The 19798-nt window shown below is 46.7% G+C and overlaps 1 protein-coding gene across 1 annotated transcript in view; it reads right to left on the reverse strand.

Annotated features, from left to right (window-relative positions):
• Positions 1–19798, reverse strand: part of LOC144681152 (dynein axonemal heavy chain 8-like) — a 1929890-nt gene that overhangs the window by 364426 nt on the left and 1545666 nt on the right. Inside the window, exons 67-68 of the mRNA XM_078542879.1 lie at positions 17569–17784; positions 3589–3726 (exon numbers count right to left, since the gene is read on the reverse strand). Of these exons, the coding sequence (XP_078399005.1) occupies positions 3589–3726; positions 17569–17784 (354 nt within the window). The remainder of the gene's footprint in view (positions 1–3588; positions 3727–17568; positions 17785–19798) is intronic.

The raw sequence follows: 19798 nt of genomic DNA on the forward strand, positions 1-19798 counted from the left end.
CGGGAGCACAGGTTCGCTGGTCACAGATGCTGAAGAGATGGGGGCGAGCCCCACCTTAAAGGTGCTGAGAGCACACAGAGAGAATGAGAGAACTCTGTGATGTCTTCCCATGACACCGAGCAGCAAAGACCAGCACTGCCGAGGTGCAGGCATCAGTAATGTTTCCAGGGATTGTGCGACCGGACCATCTCTTTGGTCTGAAGACTGCACAGGGCACACAGGGAAGAGGCTCTGGACTGAGGCACCTGCCTTTATCTTATGCAGAAAGGTTTCACATCTGATTGACAAGAACACTGTTCATCAGAAAAAGGAGCCATAGGCAGGGAGGCATTCTTGGGAGTTTATTTACAATAGTGAACATTATGTATAAGTGATTAACACCTGTTCCCAGGCTGAGTAACTAATTCTTCTTAACTTTCCTAACCCTGCCGCTACGTCTTGGTGTTCCCCAGATATCCACAGTGGAGGTGGAGGCAGTCTGCTGACTGCTACGCACTATCTGTGATGACCTTGGCGGGTGTCCTCCTGAGAACCAAGATGTAGAGGGCCCCGGCCTGCTTTAGGGGTCCTGCTGTGTGGCCGTAGCATCCTGCTTGGCCTGTGAAGCTGCTGAGGTCACAGGAAGAAGGGTTTCGGAAGGGCCGGACACTCCCAGAATCACCAGGATGAATTGCCCCGGGGTGTGCACCTGCTGCTCCTCCTGCCTATCGATGCCCGGGGGCCTCAGGCTGACCCTCTGAGCGGAAGGGGTAGCTGGAGTGAGATTGAACTGCTTAGCGCCCCTCTCGCGTGCACATCATTGGAGGCCAACTTTGGCATCAGCGATGGAGTTGAGCCCACGCAGCAGTGCAGCGCCAATATCCTGGACCAAGGTCTCCATGGTGGCTGCCATCTTACCAGTGTTGACCTCAGTGCGTTGGAATGCTAGCGCTATCGCCTCAGAGTGAAGGCGGACGGACTCCTCCATCGTGCCTTGCAATCTGAGGAGTGCAGCAAACATACCTTCCTGATGTTCCCGAGCTTGCCTTTGCAGCTCCAGCAACTGTGACATGACCAAGTCCAGCGGCTTGTCATCTGACTCAGACTTAGCAAATTTCTGGCCTCCAACAGTCCTCTGAGTGCCAGATACCTGGGAATTCCCTGCCGGCACCTTCTGTGGATCAGACAGTGCGATGCGCTCACCAGGTTGTGATCCCGAGGCTATTCTAAAGCTAGGTCCCACCGAGGTGTGTGTTTCTGCGCTGGTGGAGGGTGTGGGTGAGTGCTGTGATGGGACTTCAGGGAGGATGTCTCCAGGCTCCTCTTCAAAGGTTTCTTCGGGGTTTGATTGGAAACCCTGGGTTGTGGACTCCATCGGCTGTTTCCCAGATGTGCCTGCAAAAGCAAGGAGAGATAATTAGTGTATAGCAGTGCCCCATGAAAGAGGACACATCACTCATAGCATGGTTGTCTGATGGATGTTGCACTGCTGGATCCTCACTTCGTAGAGCACCGCCGACCTCACCGTCAGCACAGAACTGGCCCAGATTGTCGCCGGCCAGCTGGATGCCTCTGTTTTCAAAGTCTGTGAGGACCTTGATTTCAGGCATTCTTCCACCGGTCTGCAACCTCTGCCTTTTGTTGTGTGCCAGCTTGTCCTGCACAAATAGAGATGGAGAAAGTGTAAGCAGGAAGCCTGCCAGGCCAGATGATAAGAATGATTAGCTTGTGTGGGTGGTGAGTGGTCCCATGGATGGGATGAGGACAATGACGGTGAATGTGCAAAAGTGAATAGTGATGTCCCTTGAACCGGCAGTGAATGAGGGCCCTGTGGATGGGCAATTGGTTTGTGAGTGTATGTGTTGAGAGTGATGAGAAGAGTGACTTACCTTAGCAGAATGAAGGAGGTTATTCATCCTCTTGTGGCACTGGGTGGCTGTCCTCCTTTGAAGGGCGTTGGCGTTGACCACAGCTGCCACTGCCTCCCAAGCCTGGTTATTCACGCCGCTGCCCATCCTGTGGCCAGATTGGTGGTAGAGGACACCTCGGCGGGACTCCACAGCATCCAAAAGACATCCCAGTGACACTGAACCTGGGGACTGCAGCCTTTTTGTCTTTCGTGGACATCTTCCCTGCAGCAGTCGTGCTCTGGAAGCACTGAGATGTGTGCACATGGCTGGACTTTAAACATGGCGCCCGGCGTGAAGAAGTAGCAAGGTAATGGCGGGCAGCTGAATGAGACCCTGCCCGCCATGGAAACAGCGTGTTTATTATGCATTATACTCCATCTGCCAGATTTTTGCCCACTCATCCAACCTATCCATATCAACCTATAACTTCCTTATGTCCTCTTCACAGCATAGTTTCCTACCTATCTTTGTGTTGTGTACAAATTTAGCTACCATGCCTTCGCTCCCCTCATCTAAATCATTGATGTAAATTGTAAAAAGTGGAGGCCCAAGCACAAAAGCCTGCGGGAGTCCACTCGTCACATCCTGCCATTCTGAAAAAGACCCCTGTTTTCTGCCAGCCAGCCAATCTCCTATCCATGCTGATATGTTACCCCCTACACCATGAGCTTTTATCTTCCACAGTGACCTTTGATGTTGCACCCTATCAAATGCCTTTTGGAAATCCAAGTACAGTATGTCTACAGCTTCCCCTCTACCCACCGCACGTTACTCCTTCAAAGAACTCCAATAAATTGGTTAAACACGATTTCGCTTTCACAAAACCATGCTGACTCTTCCCAATTACCATGTGTTTCTCTAAATGCCCAGCTATAATGTCCTTAATGATCTATTCTACACCTTTCTCCACTGGCCTATAGTTTCCTGTTTTCTGCCTCCCTCCCTTCTTGAATAGAGTGGTTGTATTTAATACTTTCCAGTCTGATGGAACCTTTCCAGAATCTAGTGAACTTTGGAAAACTAACACCAATGCATCTACCCCCTCATTAGCCGCCAATTTTAAGACCCTAGGATGAAGTCCATCTGGACCCGGAGACTTGTCAGCCTGCAGCTCCATCAGTTTGCTCAGTACCGCTTTCTAGTGATTGTAATTTCACTAAGTTCCCCTCTCCCTTCCACCTCCTGATTTACAGCTATTACTGGAATGATTTTTGTATCCTCTATAGTGAAGACCGAGGCAAAATATTTGTTCATTTCATCTGTCATCCTTTGGTGAATTAAGGACCTCAATAGACCTAAGGCAGGTGAGCTGGCTGATGCCTTACCCTCCCACTGTATCATGGAGGGGCAGCTTGGGGTGGGCGGGAAGGCTGTAGAAAGTCATCCATTCTATTTCACATGCACCTCACCTGCAAATACATCAGCAGGGGGCCATAAAATTGCACCCTGAGTGTCAGAAGGCTTTTCAATCTTAGAACCTACAAAAGCCAAGGCTGACCCTGGCTGGTTTTAGTGATGCCGGAATATAGCATGTGTAAATCAGTCTTTTTGACAGTTTTATCATAAATGGAAGGAAACATATTCTAGACAAAAACCCAAAACCAAATTCTAGTCATTGTAATTTTAATCAGCATTAATCAGCTTGAAATTGAAAAGATATGTATTGATTAGCTAGAAGTCCTGTAAGATTCTGACTCACCATTTTCTCTTTCATGGCAGCATCAAACTTTGCCTGCACCTTGTCCAGCTCAGCTTGTTTCTCATCCAGCTGGGCTTGAGCAGTTCCTAACTCCTTCATGGCCCGTTGGAGGCGGTTTTCTTGTACTGCCAAATTAGCCTAAAACAGGCATTTAAAAAAGGAAAGTCAATCATTTCTAGTTTATCAAAAGACTTTTTCAGCAACAGTAAATATCTTCTCATTGACCACAACATCATGATGTCTCTAAGAAAAATTAGCCTCTAATCAGCCGTAGGAAGTTTCAGTGCGGAACATATATGCATGAACATATGAACATACAAATTAGGAACAGGAGTAGGCCACCCAGCCCTTCTAGCCTGCTCCACCATTCAGTAAGATCATGGCTGATCTGATTGTAACTTCCTACCTACCCCCGATAACCTCTGACCGCGCCCCCCCCCCCTTGTTAATCAAGAATCTAAACAGCTGTGCCTTAAAAATATTCAGAACTCTGCTTCCACTGCCTTTTGAGAAAGACAGTTCCAAAGACTCACAACCCTCTGAGAGAAAAAAAATTCTTCTCATCTCTGTCTTAAATGAGCGACCCCTTATTTTTAAACGGTGACCCCGAGTTCTAGATTCACCCAAAAGAGGAAACACCCTCTCCACACCCACCCTGTCAAGACCCCTCAGGATCTTAAAGTTTCGATCAAGTCACCTCTTACTCTTCTAAACTCCAATGGATACAAGCCTAGCCTGTCCAACCTTTCCTCATAAGACAACCAGCCCATTCCTGGTATTAATCTCGTAAACCTTCTCTGAACTGGTTTCACGCATTTACATTTTTCCTTAAATAAGGAGACCAATACCGTACTCCAGATGTGGTCTCACCAATGCCTTGTACAACTGAAGCATAACCTCCCTACTTCTATATTCAATTTTCCTCACAATGAATTATAACATTCCATCAGCTTTCCTAATTACCTGTTGTACCTGCATAGTAGCCTTTTGTGATTCATGCACTATGACACCCAGATCCCTCTGAATCTCAGAACTCTGAAATCTCTCACCATTTAGATAATAAGCTTATTTTTTATTCTTCCTGCCAAAATGAACAAGTTCACTTTTGCCTACATCATATAACATTTGCCAGATCTTTGCCCACTCACTTAACCTATCTATGTCACTTACTTTCCTGCCTATCTTTGTGTCATCAGCAAATTTAGCCACTATTCCTTCGGTCCCTTCATCCAAGTTATTTATATAAATTGTAAAAAGTTGAGGTCACAGCACTGATCCCTGAGGCACACCACTTGCTACGTCCCACCAACCAGAGAAAAGACTAATTTATGGCTACGCTCTGTTTCCTGTTAGCTAGCTAATCGTCTAACCAGTTACCCCCTACAACATGAGCTTTTATTTTCCGCAATAACCTTTGATGTGGCACTTTATCAAATGCTTTCTGGAAATCTAAGTACAGTACATTCACTGGTTCCCCTTTATCCACAACACATGTGGCTCCTTCAAAAAACTACAATAAATTGGTTAAACATGATTATTTCCCTTTTAAAAACCCATGCTGACTCTGCCTGTGCCTTAAACTTTTCTAAGTGCCCTGCTTTAACATCTTTAATAATAGCTTCTAACATTTTCCCTGGCAGTTGTTAAGCTAACTGGCCTGTTAAATGACAAGCACTTTTGCTTAATTTTCTTAAGGGTCAGAGAGAATTGTAACTTCTTACAAGTGTATCTATTGTTAAATCATCCTTTATAAGTTGGGAAAAGTGTTAGATTGGAATGTATTTAATGGAGAAATGACTTTGATTCCATTCTGTTATTTTTTCATTGGCAAGCTTTTGAAAGTTAATGGTGATGCTCCTGGGTTGTTTATAGTATAATGTTTTGTATTATAAACAGAGAAAATTGCATTTATGTAGTAGCTTATAACAGCTTGCTTAGACCAAATCAACAGTCACTCAGATAAATCTGGATTAACTCGGGAAATCAACGTGGATCAGTTAAAGGCTAATAGAACCGAATCTTCCATTCAGGTTTGAAATCCTTGGGTTCCAAATGCCTTGTTTAACCAATTTTCCATCCCGCCCACGGTGGGTTTCATGGTGGGTGAGAGCGGACAATCTAGTGGCAGGCAAAAAGTCGGAAATCCGCCCTTGTAAAAACACTTTGCAATTCTCCCCATGGTGTGCTTATGGTAGGTCAGTTATCCTGCTGACGAGTGGCATAAACGCCATTTGCATTCATTAACATGTCATGAATGCTCATTAAAATAGCTGCTCGCTGAAATCTGGTCATGCCTTCCAACTTGCGTCATGCCAGCGGGAAATTATGTTGGCCTGAAACCCATTTGAAAAGGGGCGATGTGCACAGGTCAGACCTCAGTTTGCTGGTAACTTTGAGGAGAGTGCAACATACATAGCCTACCTGCTATAGCACTGTGTCAGTCTTGTTGTGATGAACGCCATATTGCTCGGGTTGTATGGTTGGTCTGCTCCTGCTCTTGGCCCACATTGTCCCAAAGAACATTATTATGCTGTGGCACTCATGCAGGCCTCCATTTTCAGAAAGTACCGTTTCAACCTGGGGTGGGTTGTGAGGCAAGGGTGGGTTGATGAACAAAATGTGGGCAATAAGGAGGGAAGGCTGTGGAATGACAGTGAGGGGGAAGGGTGAACACAAGTGGGGGGGGGGCAACGGGGAGGGAAGGCTGTGGAATGGCACTGAGGGTGGGGGGAGCGAATACGAGGGGAACCTTTCTGGGGTCACCGTCTTCTTGTTGCCTTAGGAATGAGCAGGAGTCTGCTTAGAAAGAAAGAGGGAGAACCTCCTTGCAGTGAACACCACTGAAAGCCAATGGCTTCATTAGCACTGTTAAAGGGCTACTCAGGACTCAGTGGCTTCACATCACAGTCACTGTATCTCAAGAGTAACACACAGGAATATAGATTTTGAGAATACAGCCAATAGTAAAGGAGACACAGCTGTATCATATATGGCATTCCATCAGTGAAGGCCTGTCACGTGTTCACCATATTTGGCAATCCTAACGGGCCAAAGGGCATCCACTTATAGCAGACACAATTGGAACACCGCTATCTGGAAGCTCTCCTCCAAGTCACTCACCATCCTGACTTGGGAATATATCACCGTTCCTTCAATGTGACTAGGTCAAAATCCTGAAACTCCCTTCCTAACAGCACTGTGGGTGTACCTACACCACAGGGACTGCAACAGTTCAAGAAGGCAGCTCACCACCTCCTTCTCAAAGTCAATTAGGGATGGGCAATAAATGCCAGCCTAGCCAGCAGCGCCCACATTGTGTAAATACATTTTTAAAAATTGATTGGTTATTAATATGCCACATTAGAGATTGGAGCACAAAGCTAGCTTGGGTCATTCACCTGAATTAAATGTTAGCATCTAACGCAGGGCTCAAGAATTACATATCTGCAATACCATCTTGGCCATCTTGATGTGGGGAGGTGGTGACATAGTGACATTGTCACTGGGCTAGTGTTCTAGAGACCCAGGGTAATGCTCTGGGGACCTGGGTTCAAATCCCACCATGGCAGATGGTGGAATTTGAATTTAATAAAAACCTGGAATTAAAAGTCTGATGATGACCACAAAACCATTGTTGATTTCATAAAAACCCATCTGGTTCACTAATGTCCTTTAGGGAAGGAAATCTGCTGTCCTGACCTGGTCTGGTCTACATGTGACACCAAACCCAGAAACTATGTGGTTGACTCTTAAATAAACAAGGGCAGTTAGGGATGGGTAATAAATGCTGGCCTAGCCAGCGATGCCCACATCCCATGAACAAATTAAAAACATTTGTGTGCGAGTAACTCAGGGACAAGGCAGCATCAGCCACCATACATGTAGGGCAGGAAAAGCTTTGGACCTTACAATTTTCAACCGTGTCATCTTCTGAGCTTCACTTTCTTGTTCAATGTTTCCTTTCAGAGAGAAGGCAAAAGCGCATAAGGATCCAGGGCTCAATGCAGCCTTTGTCAGGGTCCTAATGCAATGGAGAAGGCAAAGGAGGGAGAGGCAACTCCGCAAGCAGCTCCAGCAGGAGGGACTTGGTCAAGAGGAGCCAGAACTTAACAGGAGAGTCAGGAGGAGAGACCCAGACAACCAGTGTGACTCGCCAGACCTAGGGTTTGTCGTAGGAGAGTCTCCTATTTACAAATGAGTGAGAGGCAATGCCGTGCACGCCTGAGATTTTCCAAAGCTCTGGTACATCACATATGCCGCATTCTCCGTGAAGACCTGACGCCTCGTGGAATTGGAAGGTATCCCCAGTGGCTTTGAAGGTGACCACAGCACTCAATTTCTTGGCCTCTGGGTCTTTCCAAGGATTAACAGGGGACCTGTGTGGCATCTCTCAGGCTGCAACACATCGATGCATGAAGGAGGTTACAGGTGCACTTTACAGGAAGGCCCATCATTGTGTCAGGTTTGCTCTGGGTGAAGAGAACAGACTGTGAGATTCACCAGCTTCGCCGCCATCTCAGGCTTCCCAAGAGATCAGGGTGCAATAGACTGTACCCTTGTGGCTATACGGGCTCCATGGCAGCAGGCCCTAATGTTTATAAACCTCAAGGGTTACCATTCCATCAATGTACAACTGGTGTGTGACCACATACTACATGTTTGTGCTGGGTATCCTGGGAGTTACCATGATTCCTATATCCTGAATCACTCCCAAGTGTCTGAGTTTTTTTGAAGGGCCTGTACACCTGCAGGGATGGCTGCTTGGGGATAAGGGGTACCCACTGAAACGCTGGCTGATGACACCAGTGCATCACCCTCAGAGTCCTTCCGAGGAGAGGTACAATGCTGCTCACAGCTCCACACACTACCTTACAGAACAGACTATAGGGCTTCTGATGATACGCTTCAGATGCTTGGACCACTCAGGCGGCTCACTCCAATACACTCCCGACAAGGTTTCCTGCATCATCGGAGTGTGTTGTACCCTTCACAACCTGGCAATACAAAGATGTGACCCCCTGCCAGAGGGTGAACTCGAGGAGGATGAGAGCTCATTGGAGGATGAAGATCCGGATGCCCAGGAACCTCAGGAGGCTGCTGAGGGTCAGCGTGAGCACGATCACGACATGGAGGAAGGAAGACATGGGAGATGTGCCCGTGATTTGTTAATTGCGGACAGGTTCCAGGATGAGTGAAGTTAAGTGAGGGCATATGGTCACATCTCTCCTAGCCCTCAATGCCATCTTCTTTCAACTCAGGGGATGTCCACCGACTTGCAGTGAGAATGAGTCCCGGATTCACACTTGCGCATTCTGACCTCATGAATCGCGAGGCCATGATCTCTGCATTAGCCCTTGGTGCCCTGTGAGTGTACTTACTCTGGGAACTGAGAGTCCACTGAGGAACAAGGGCGACGTGAGAGGGGACTTGAAGCCTTTGCCGCCATCTCATGATGCAAACAATGCTGCGACTGAGATGTGGACCTACCTCGTGGAACCCCGACATCCACAGTAGCAGTGGAGGTGGAGGCAGCCTGCTGACTGTGTCCTGACTGTGATGACCTTGGCAGATGTTCTCTGGTGGCCCGAGGCCTGGAGGACCCCGGCCTGATAAGGGTCACCTGCAGGCTTTGTCTCCGGGGTGTGATATCCAGTAGAGGCAAAGGCGGGAAAGGTCTCGGTAATGGGGGTACTAAAGGGCACCAGAAAGTCCTCCGAGATAATATCCAGGAAATCACTAAACTTGCCATTCGCCACCTCGCTCGTTGTGGGGGCTTTAAACATACCTTTGGCCTAATTTACGAGGAAACTCATGGGGTTCTCAAGGTTTTCTTGGAAAATATAATCCGAGACTCGGTCACCTACACGGAACACTCTAAACGCAAGACTGTTACCGCCATGGATGTGGTCTATGCCCTGAAACGCCAAGGGCTAACTCTATATGTGTTCAGTGGTTGAGAACTGTTAACAAAAACATTTCACCTGCTCAGGGGCAGAGGTGTCCTTGGCAGCCGACAAAGCTGGAGTTGAAGGGGTCATGGGCAGTGCGGGTTGTGAGCAGCTGCGCACCCTTCAGTGTCCTGAAAGGAGGCCCCCAGGGTGACCGGCTGATGCTCATCCTCCCTGTGAGTGCCCAAGGGCGCTGCTCTGACTCCTGCAGCAGATGGTGCACCTGGAGGAAGGTCAAGGTGCCTCGTCCCCATTTCGCCTACATCTTGATGGCGCCAACCAGGGTGTGTGGCCATGGAGTGCATGGCTGAGCGCAATCCAGCAAGACCTGCTGGACCAAGGCCTCCATGGTGGTCACCAGCCTTCTAATGGTGGCCTCAAGGCGCTCACATGTCAGAGCCATGACATCAGATAGAACGCAGACGGACTCCTCCATCGCTCGCTCTAGTCTGCTGAGTGACAGTTGAATCTCTGCCAAATGTTTTGCCGCCTGTCATTGCATCTCCAGCATTGAGTTGGTAGCCGTTTCCAGAGACTTATCATCTAAGTGAATATGGCCAGTAGGACTAAGAGGGAGAAATTACTGAACACAGTGGGACTGGGGGTCTTAAATGCATTTGTTTCAATGCGAGAAGTATAACAGGCAAGCAGATGAGCTTAGAGCTTAGATTAGTACTTGGGACTATGATGTTATTGCTATTACAGAGACTTGGTTGAAGGATGGACAGAATTGGCAGATAAACATTCCAGGATTTAGATGTTTCAGGCAGGATAGAGAGGGATGAAGAAGAGGTGGGGGAGTTGCACTGCTGGTTAAGGAGAATATCACAACTGTATGACAGGAGGATACCTCGGAGGGCTCATGCAGTGAGGCAATATGGGTAGAGCTCTGGAATAGGAAGGGTGCAGTCACAATGTTGGGGGTTTACTTAGGCCTCCCAATTGCCGGTGGGAGATTGAGGAATAGTTATGGAGGCAGATTTTGAAAAGATGTAAAAGCAATAGGGTTGTTGTGGTGGGTGATTTTAACTTTCACCATATTGACTAGGAATCACTTAGTGCTAGGGGTTTGGATGGCGCAGAATTTGTAAGGTGCATCCAGGAGGGCTTCCTGAGACAATATGTAGATAGTCCAACTAGGGAAGGGACAATACTAGACCTGGTATTAGGGAATGAACCCGGCCAGGTGGTCGAAGTTTCACTAGGGGAGCATTTCAGGAAAAGTGACCATAATTCAGTAAGTTTCAAGGTACTGGTGGATAAGGATTACAGGAGTCCTCGGGTTAAGGTGCTTAATTGGGGGAAGGCTAATTATAACAATATTAGGCAGGAACTGAGGAATCTAGACTGGAGGCGAATGTTTGAGGGCAAATCAACAACTGACATGTGAAGGGCTTTCAAACGTCAGTTGATAAGAATTCAGGACCGGCATGTTCCTGCTAGGATGAAGGATAAGTATGGCAAGTTTCAGGAATCTTGGATAACGAAGGATATTGTGAGATTAGTCAAAAAGAAAAGGGAAGCATTCGTAAGGGCTAGAAGGCTGGGAACAGATGAAGCCCGTGGAGAATATAAGGAAAGTAGGAAGAAACTTAAGCAAAGAGTCAGGAGGGCTAAAAGGGGTCATGAAAAGTCATTGGCAACCAGGATTAAGGAAAATCCCAAGGCCTTTTATACATATGTAAAAAGCAAGAGGGTAGCTGGGGAAAGGGTAAACCCACTCAGGGACAGAGGTGGGAATCTATGTGTGAAGCCAGAAGAAATGGGAGAGATACTAAATGAGTACTTCTCATCAGTATTCACCAAAGAGAAGGACTTAGCGGTCGAATTGTCTAGGGAAGAGTGTGTAGATAGCCTGGATCATGTTGAGATCAAAAAAGAAGAGGCGTTAGGCGTCTTGAAGAATATTAAGGTGGATAAGTCCCCAGGGTCAGATGGGATCTACCCCAGAGTACTGAGGGAGGCAAGGGAGGAGATTGCTGGGGCCTTGACAGAAATCTTTGTATCCTCACTGGCTACGGGTGAGGTCCCAGAGGACTGGAGAATGGCCAATGTTGTTCCATTGTTTAAGAAGGGTAGCAGGGATAATCCAGGAAATTACAGGCCGGTGGAGAAGATTCCTCGTGACAGGATTTACTACCATTTGGAAGCAAATGGGTATATTAGTGAGAGGCAGCATGGTTTTGTGAAGGGGAGGTCGTGTCTCACTAACTTGATCGAGTTTTTCGAGGAAGTGACAAAGATGATCGACAATGGAAGGGCAATGGATGTTATCTACATGGATTTCAGTAAGGCCTTTGACAAGGTCCCTCATGGTAGACTGGTACAGAAGGGAAAGTCGCACGGGATCAGAGGTGAGCTAGCAAGATGGATACAGAATTGGCTTGGTCATAGAAGACAGGTAGAAGGGTGCTTTTCTGAATGGAGAGCTGTGACTAGTGGAGTTCCGCAGGGATCAGTGCTGGGACCTTTGCTGTTTGTAGTATACGTAAATGATTTGGAGGAAAATATAACTGGGCTAATTAGTAAGTTTGCAGACGACACTAAGAGGAATTGCAGATAGTGAAGAGGATTGTCAAAGGATACAATGGGATATAGATCGGTTGGAGACTTGGGCGGAGAAATGGCAGATGGAGTTTAATCCAGACAAATTCGAGGTAATGCATTTTGGAAGGTCTAATACAGGTAGGAATTATACAGTAAATGGCAGAACCCTTAAGTGCATCGACGGGCAGAGGGATCTGGGTGTACAGGTCCACAGGTCACTGAAAGTGGCAACGCAGGTGGATAAGGTAGTCAGGAAGGCATATGGCATGCTTGCCTTCATCGGCAGGGATATTGAGTATAAAAGCTGGGAAGTCATGCTGCAGTTGTATAGAACCTTGTTTAGGCCACACTTAGAATATTGCATGCAATTCTGGTCGCCACATTACCAGAAGGATATGGAGGCATTGGAGAGGGTGCAGAGGAGGTTTACCAGGATGCTGCCTGATCTGGAGGTTATTAGCTATGAGGAGAGGTTGGAGAAACTGGGATTGTTCTCACTAGAGTGACGGAGATTGAGGGGCGACTTGAAGTTTAGAAAATTATGAGTGGCATGGACAGAGTAGATAGTCAGAAGCTTTTTCCCAGGGTGGAAGAGTCAATTACTAGGGGACATAGATTTAAGGTGAGAGGAGAAAACTTTAGAGGAGATGTGCAGAGCAAGATTTTTACGCAGAGGGTAGTGAGTGTCTGGAATTCGCTGCCAGAGGAGGTGGTGGAAGCAGGTACGATAGTGGTGTTTAAGAGGCAGCTTGACAAATACATGAATAGGATGGGAATAGAGGGATACGGACCCCGGAAGTGCAAAATGTTTTAGTTTGACAGGCAATATGATCGGTGCAGGATTGGAGGGCCGAAGGGCCTGTTCCTGTGCTATACTTTTCTTGGTTCTCTGTTCTTTGTAACTCGGACTGAGCGGGTTGGCTGGTCTCCAACAGCCCTTTGAGTGCCAGAAACCTGGGCTATCCCTGCCTCTGACTGCCTCCGGGACGTGTCAGTGAGGTGTTCTCCAGAATGTGAGGCTGAGCCTAATCTACAGCTTTGCCCCATCAAAGGGTGTGTCTCTGAGCTGGTGGAGGGTGCGTGTGAGTGCTGTGGCTGTTCTTCCAAAGCTTCCTCCTCCGACGAAGTCTGGGGGCTTGGACTGAGGCTGGGGGCCTTGATCTGTTGGTGCCTAGAAAATAGAAAATAGAGTTTGAGTGAATGAGCATGAGCTAAATGTGGCTGCATGTGACTCACTGTGAATGTCAGGATTTGATGAAGTGATGGATCTTTGATCTGTACTAGGTTGGCGGGAGAAGCCGATCTCCCCTTCTCCACAGGAGCGATCCCTATCCTCCCCAGCCAGCTCGACTGCAGCCTCCTCAAACTCAATGAAGGCAATGATGTCTGCCTCCGGTCTGTGATTTCTCACGTTTGTTGTGCGCCAGCTTGGCCTGTATGAAGAACATGTGATGAGAAAGAATGGAGCAGAGGTTGGGTGAGATGCATGTTCCCTGTGCGTGTGGTGAGCCCTCCCCAGAAGGTCCAGAGGATGGAATGTGAGCAACATGATAGATGTGATGGTGGTGATGTGAAAGTCTCGGCAAGAGAACAAGTGTTGATATGTTTCCCCCACTTATGGTTGCGTGGGATCCCTGAAGACAGTAGCTGTTTGAGTGCACAATGCCAAGATGAGAGTTTGATATCGGAGGGAGTTGAAGGATGACTTACGCTGGTGGAGCAGATGAGATCATTCATCCTTTTCCTGCATTGGATAGCATTTTGGGCACCTTTGCCAGCCGCTCTGCCCTGCTCCGCGACGGCCTCCCAGGCCAGGGAGGTGAGGCTGCTGCACTTCCTGCAGCCATCCTATGATACAGAACTTGCCTGTGTGCCCGCATTCCTCTGATCAAAGCCTGGGGGGGCCTGGTGGGTGAAGCAGGGTGCTGCCTTCTTCTTGAAGCTCTCGGCCTTCTTTTTCTGGCTGCAACACCTCTCTGCACGTGTCTTCAAGACAGGTGGACTGGAGAGAGTGAGATTATGTATAGGACTGGCCTTTAAATATGGTGCTGGACCTTCAACCTCGCCAGCTGATGGCGTGGACGAATCGGCTCCTGGCCCACCAGGTAACCTGGTCCGATACTCGCCTGTGCATAACCAATGACCCTCCAAGCGCTGAATTGGGTGCAAGTTCCCGTCATTCCAGCCGGTGGGGTGGGTACTGCCAAACTCACCCACCACCACACTGTCTCAGAAATGGAAAATTCCACACCTTATTCCCAACCTTGATCAGACAAAACAATGCATACTTAACTTCCTCCAATTTTCAGGACAATCTTCCGATGGAGGATGCTGCAGAGCTTAGTCAGCACAAGAAACCTCAGAGGGAACAGCAGAGAAAATCCGCACAGAAGGCATGCCCCCTATTTCCGACACTACCTGCTGTACCCTGGCAGGTAAAGAGTTAGAAAAGCTACAGAGAAAAGACAAGTGTTTAAGTGGATAGAGTGAGTAAAGATATAGGATTGGTAAAGGGGTATGGTTGGTAAGGCAAGTGGGTAAGAGGGTAGGGTGGATGAGGGGCAGGGTGGATAAGAAGTGGGTAAGGGGGTAGGGTGGGTATGGTAAGTGGGTAAGAGGACATGGTGGGTAAGGAGTTGGGTGGGTAAAGTAAGTGAGTCAGGGAGTAGACTGGGCAAGGTAAGTGGGTAAGGGGGAAGGGTGGTTAAGTGGATAGGATGGGTAGGGTAAGTGATAATTAGGCAGGGTGGATAAGGTAAGTAGGTCAGGAAATAAGCTGATAGGTAGGTAGGGTGGTGAGGTCGGGTCAGCTCGGGTTGGTGGGGAATCAGATGTAACAGGGGAGTCGGAAGGTCAGGGGGGATTCGGGTGGTGGAGCTCGTTGGGTTGGGTTGGGTTGTCAGGGGAAAATCTAGGGCTTGGGGGAGTTGGGTGAATTAAGGGAGGAGTTGGAGGAAATGCAGAATGTGGAGTTGAGGCTACAATCAGACCAGCCGTGATCTTATTGAAGGGCAGAGCAGATTTGAGGGGCTGAATGGCCTACTCCTGCTCCAAATGCCTATGTATGTATGTACATATGTATGTAGCCCCCATTGAGCATAATAGCTATTATGTTAAATCTATATTAAACACCTGTTTGATCCCAGCTGCAGTGTTATATCCACTTCTGGGCACCATGCTTTCGGAAGAATATGACGTTTTTGGGGAGGGTAAAGAATAGATGCAATAGAATGATTTCAGGGATGAGGGAATATGGTTACCTGAATAGATTAGACAAGCTGGAGTTGTTCTCCATAGAGCAGAGAAGATTTTTTTTATTCATGTACATGATGTGGACATTGCTGGCTGGGCTAGCATTTATTGCCCATCCCTAAATGCCCTTGAGAAGGTGGTGGTGAGCTGCCTTCTTGAACCACTGCAGTCCCTGTGGTGTAGGTATACCCACAGTGCTATTAGAAAGGGAGCTCCAGGATTGTGGCCTAGCGACAGTGAAGGAACGGCGATATATTTCCAAGTCAGGATGGCGAGTGGCTTGGAGGGGAACTTCCAAGTGGTGGTGTTCCCATGTGTCTGCTGCCCTTGTCCTTCTAGATGGTAGTGGCCGTGGATTTGGAAGTTGCTGCCTAAGCAGCCTTGGTGAGTTTCTGTAGTACACATTGCTGGTACTGTTTGTCGGGGGTAGAGGGAGGAAATGTTTGTGGAAGAGGTGCCAATCAAGCAGGTTGCTTTGATTTGGATAGTGTCAAGCTACTTAAGTGTTGTTGGAGCTGCACTCATCCAGGCAATTGGAGAGTATTTCATCACACTCTTAACTTGTGCCTTGTAGATGGTGGATCGGCACTGGAGAGTCAGGAAGTGAGTTACTCACCATAGGATTCCTAGCCTCTGACCTGCTGTCGTATCCAAAGTACTTATGTAGCTAGTCCAGTTCAATTTCTGGTCAAAGGTAACCCCCAGGATGTTGATAGTGGGGGAATCAACCATGGTAATGCCCTTGAATGTCAAGGGGCGATGGTTAGATTCTCTCTTTTTGGTGATGGTTATTGCCTGTCACTTGTGTGGTGCAAATGTTACTTGCCGCTTGTCAGCCCAGGCCTGGATATTGTCCAGATCTTGGTGCATTTGGACATGGACTGCTTCAGCATCTAAGGAGTTGTGAATGGTGCTGAACATTGTGCATTCATCAACAAACATCCCCACTTCTGACCTTCTGATGGAAGAAAGGTCATTGATGAAGCAGCTGAAGATGGTTGGGCCTAGGTTACAACCCTGAGGAACTTCTGCAATGATGTCTTGGAACTGAGATGATTGACCTACAACAATTAGAACCACCTTCCTTTGTGCTGGGTATGACTCCAACCAGTGGAGAGATTTCCCCCTGATTCCCATTGACCTCAGTTTTGCTAGGGCTCCTTGATGTCACACTCAGTCAAATTAGTTAATATTTGGGTCAATGATGTTTGGGTCTCTCCACAGATGCTGCTGGATATTTCCAGCATCTTCTGTTCTTATTTTGGTTTCTAGCATCTGCAGTATTTTGCTTGTGTTTTCAGATAAAAATGAGATTTGATAGAGGTGTTTAAAAACCATGTTTTAATAGCTACATCAATCTCTTGCTGTCCTTTCTTCAGAATTCCTTTGTAGACATGACCAAATTCACCAGTTCCAATCATTTTCTGTTTGGTGATTACAGATGGATTGTGCTCATCAGCAGAATTTAGGGCAGTCTGGTTTGATCCTGGTATGTGTGTGGATCAACATAAGTCATAGGACTTACATAGAGTAAATGGAGGGAAACTGAAGATGGCTGAAGATAGGAAGGCATGAATTCAAGGTGGCAAAAGAACCAGTGGCAACATGAGGAAAAACATTATTATGCAACAAGTGATTATGATTTTGAAAGCACTGTCTGACAGGGTAGAGATTGATTCAGTATTAGCTATCACAAAGGAATTGGATAACTACTTAAAGGAGTAAAATGTAGCAATATGGGGGAAAAGCAGGGGAGTGGGACTAACTGGATTGCTCTGCAAAAGAACTAGCATAGAATTGATGGACCAAATTGCCTCCTTTTGTGCTGTACTCCTCTATGTTTAGTTTATCACTAAATTCCCTGTTTCTATATTAAATGCCTTGAAATGTTTGTCGATCTTTTCTACTATGAGCACAGGCACTAGAGGGATACTAGCACAGGTTGGAGTGAGTATGGCACTAAGCTCTGTCTGATTCTATGACTTGGGCTCATTAGTGGTGAAATCCTGCACCAGCAAAACAGTTGTGAAACACAAGTTAAATAAGGAATTTTTTGAGGCATTTGTTTACAAAAAAAGTTTAGATATCTATTTACATTTAAACTTCTTCAAATATGGAAACATTCAAACAGGACATATATAATACTGAAAGGCATTTGTGCAGAAATCAGTTCATGCAGTGAAAATTTTGCAGTTGTTTTACTGATTTTAGTGCTCTTTTGATTCAGTATTACCTTTAGAGGCAGCACCTCTTTGTTGATGGAAAAGAAGGCAGCCATAGCTTGAGTCCAGGATAACAAACCAGCAACATTCCCACAGACTTTCTTAGCATTTTCAAATGTATAATCCTCCATTATGAAATATGGCTGGAGAATCTCTACTGTTTCATCATTGATGGTGTCCTTTGGAAACTGCTGCAGGGCCTGGAGGAAGCCAGTGCCACTCAACAACTGTAAAAGGAGTGACAAAAATCCCTTGTTATGATTCAGAATAAGTCACCAATGGAGAACAATTGCATTGAATAGTTAACAACGGCATCATCATTGCCTCATGAGACTATCTAGGATGGCAGATGATGAATAGATTCTGTGAATTTAATAATTCTTATGATTCTAATTTTTTTATGTATTGAAATAGAACAAATGACAAAAACAAAAGTAAAATGTTTCTTAACTCAACTTCTGACTCACCAAAGCCTGTCCACCATCAACAAGGGACAGGAGAGTGATGGATTATTCCCCAATTACCTGGATGAGTGCTTATGACAGGTGTCAGGTAGAAAATACAACTGAAAACCAAGTGGAATACAGAAGGTTCAGTGGGGAGGTGAAAAAGCAAATAAGAGAAGCAAAGAGGGATCATGAGAAAAGACTGGCAGCCAACATAAAGGGGAATCCCAAAGCCTTCTCTCGGCACATCAGTAGTAAGAGGGTAGAAAAAAGAGGAGTAGGGCTGATTAGGGAGCAAAAGGGGGATTTACACATGGATGAAGGGGTCATGACTGAGGTGGTAAATTAATACTTTGCATCTGTCTGTCCCAAGGAAGTAGATGCAACTGAGGCCACAGTGACAGAGGAGGAAACTCTGTCACTACAAGGGTGCAAAATTGATAAGGAGGAAGCGTTGGATAAACTATCAGTACTTAAGGTTGACAAGGTACCGGGACCGGATGAGATGCATCCAAGGATATTGAAAGAAGTAAGAATGGAAAGTGCAGGGGCACTGGCCATAATCTTTCAGTCTTCCCTAGACTCAGGGGAGGTGCCAGAGGACTGGAGAATTGCAAACATTACGCCCTTGTTCAAAAAAGGTTGTAAGGATAAGCCCAGCATTTACAGGTCAGTTTAACTTCAGTGGTGGGGAAACTTCTAAAGATTATTTGGGATTGAATTGGTAGTCACATGGAAAAATGTGGGTTGATAAGGAAGAGACAGCATGGATTTCTAAAGGAGGAATTGTGTTTAACTAACTTGCTGGAGTTTTTTGAAGAGGTAAACAGGGAGGGTTATAGAGTTATAGAGTCTCAGAGGTCTACAGCACAGAAAAAGGCCCTTCGGCCCATTGAGTCTGTGCCGGTCAAACAAGTATCTAACTATTCTAATCCCATTTTCCAGCACTAGGCCCATAGCCTTGTATGCCATGGTATCACAAGTGCACATCTAAATACTTCTTAAATGTTATGAGGGTTTCTGCCTCTACCACTCTTTCAGGCAGTGAGCTCCAGGTTCCCACCATCCACTGGATGAAACAATTCTTCCTCACATCCCCTCTAAACCTCCTGCTCCTTACCTTAAATCTATGCCCCCTGGTTATTGATTCCTCCACCAATGGGAAACGTTCCTTCCTGTCTACCCTATCTATGCCCCTCATAATTTTATACACCCCAATCATGTCCCCCCTCAATCTCCTCTGCTCCAAAGAAAATAACTCCAGTCTATCCAATCTCTCCTCATAACTAAAACTCTCCAGCCCAGGCAACATCCTGGTAAATCTCCTCTGCACTGTCTCTAGTACAATCACATCCTTCCTATAATACGGATTCCAGTACTGCACGCAATACTCTAGCTGTGGCCTAGCTAGCGTTTTATACAGTTCCAGCATAACCTCCCTGCTCTTATATTCTATGCCTCAGCTAATAAAGGCAAGTATCCCATATGCCTTCTTAACCACCTTATCTACCTGTCCCGCTATCTTAAGGGACCAGTGGACACGCACACCAAGGTCCCTTTGATCCTCGGTACTTCCCAGGATCCTACCGTTCATCATGTATTCCCATGCCTTGTTTATTCCGCCCAACTGCATCACCTCACACTTATCCAGATTAAATTCCATTTGCCACTGATCAGCCCATCTGACTAACCCGTCTATATCCTGCTGTAATCCAAGGCTATCCTCCTCACTATTTACCACCCTGCCAATTTTCGTGTCATCCTCGAACTTACTGATCAACCCTCCTACATTCAA

Source organism: Cetorhinus maximus, chromosome 5 (genome assembly GCF_964194155.1).
Source record: "Cetorhinus maximus chromosome 5, sCetMax3.hap1.1, whole genome shotgun sequence".
In the NCBI taxonomy this organism is placed as follows: Eukaryota; Metazoa; Chordata; class Chondrichthyes; order Lamniformes; family Cetorhinidae; genus Cetorhinus; species Cetorhinus maximus.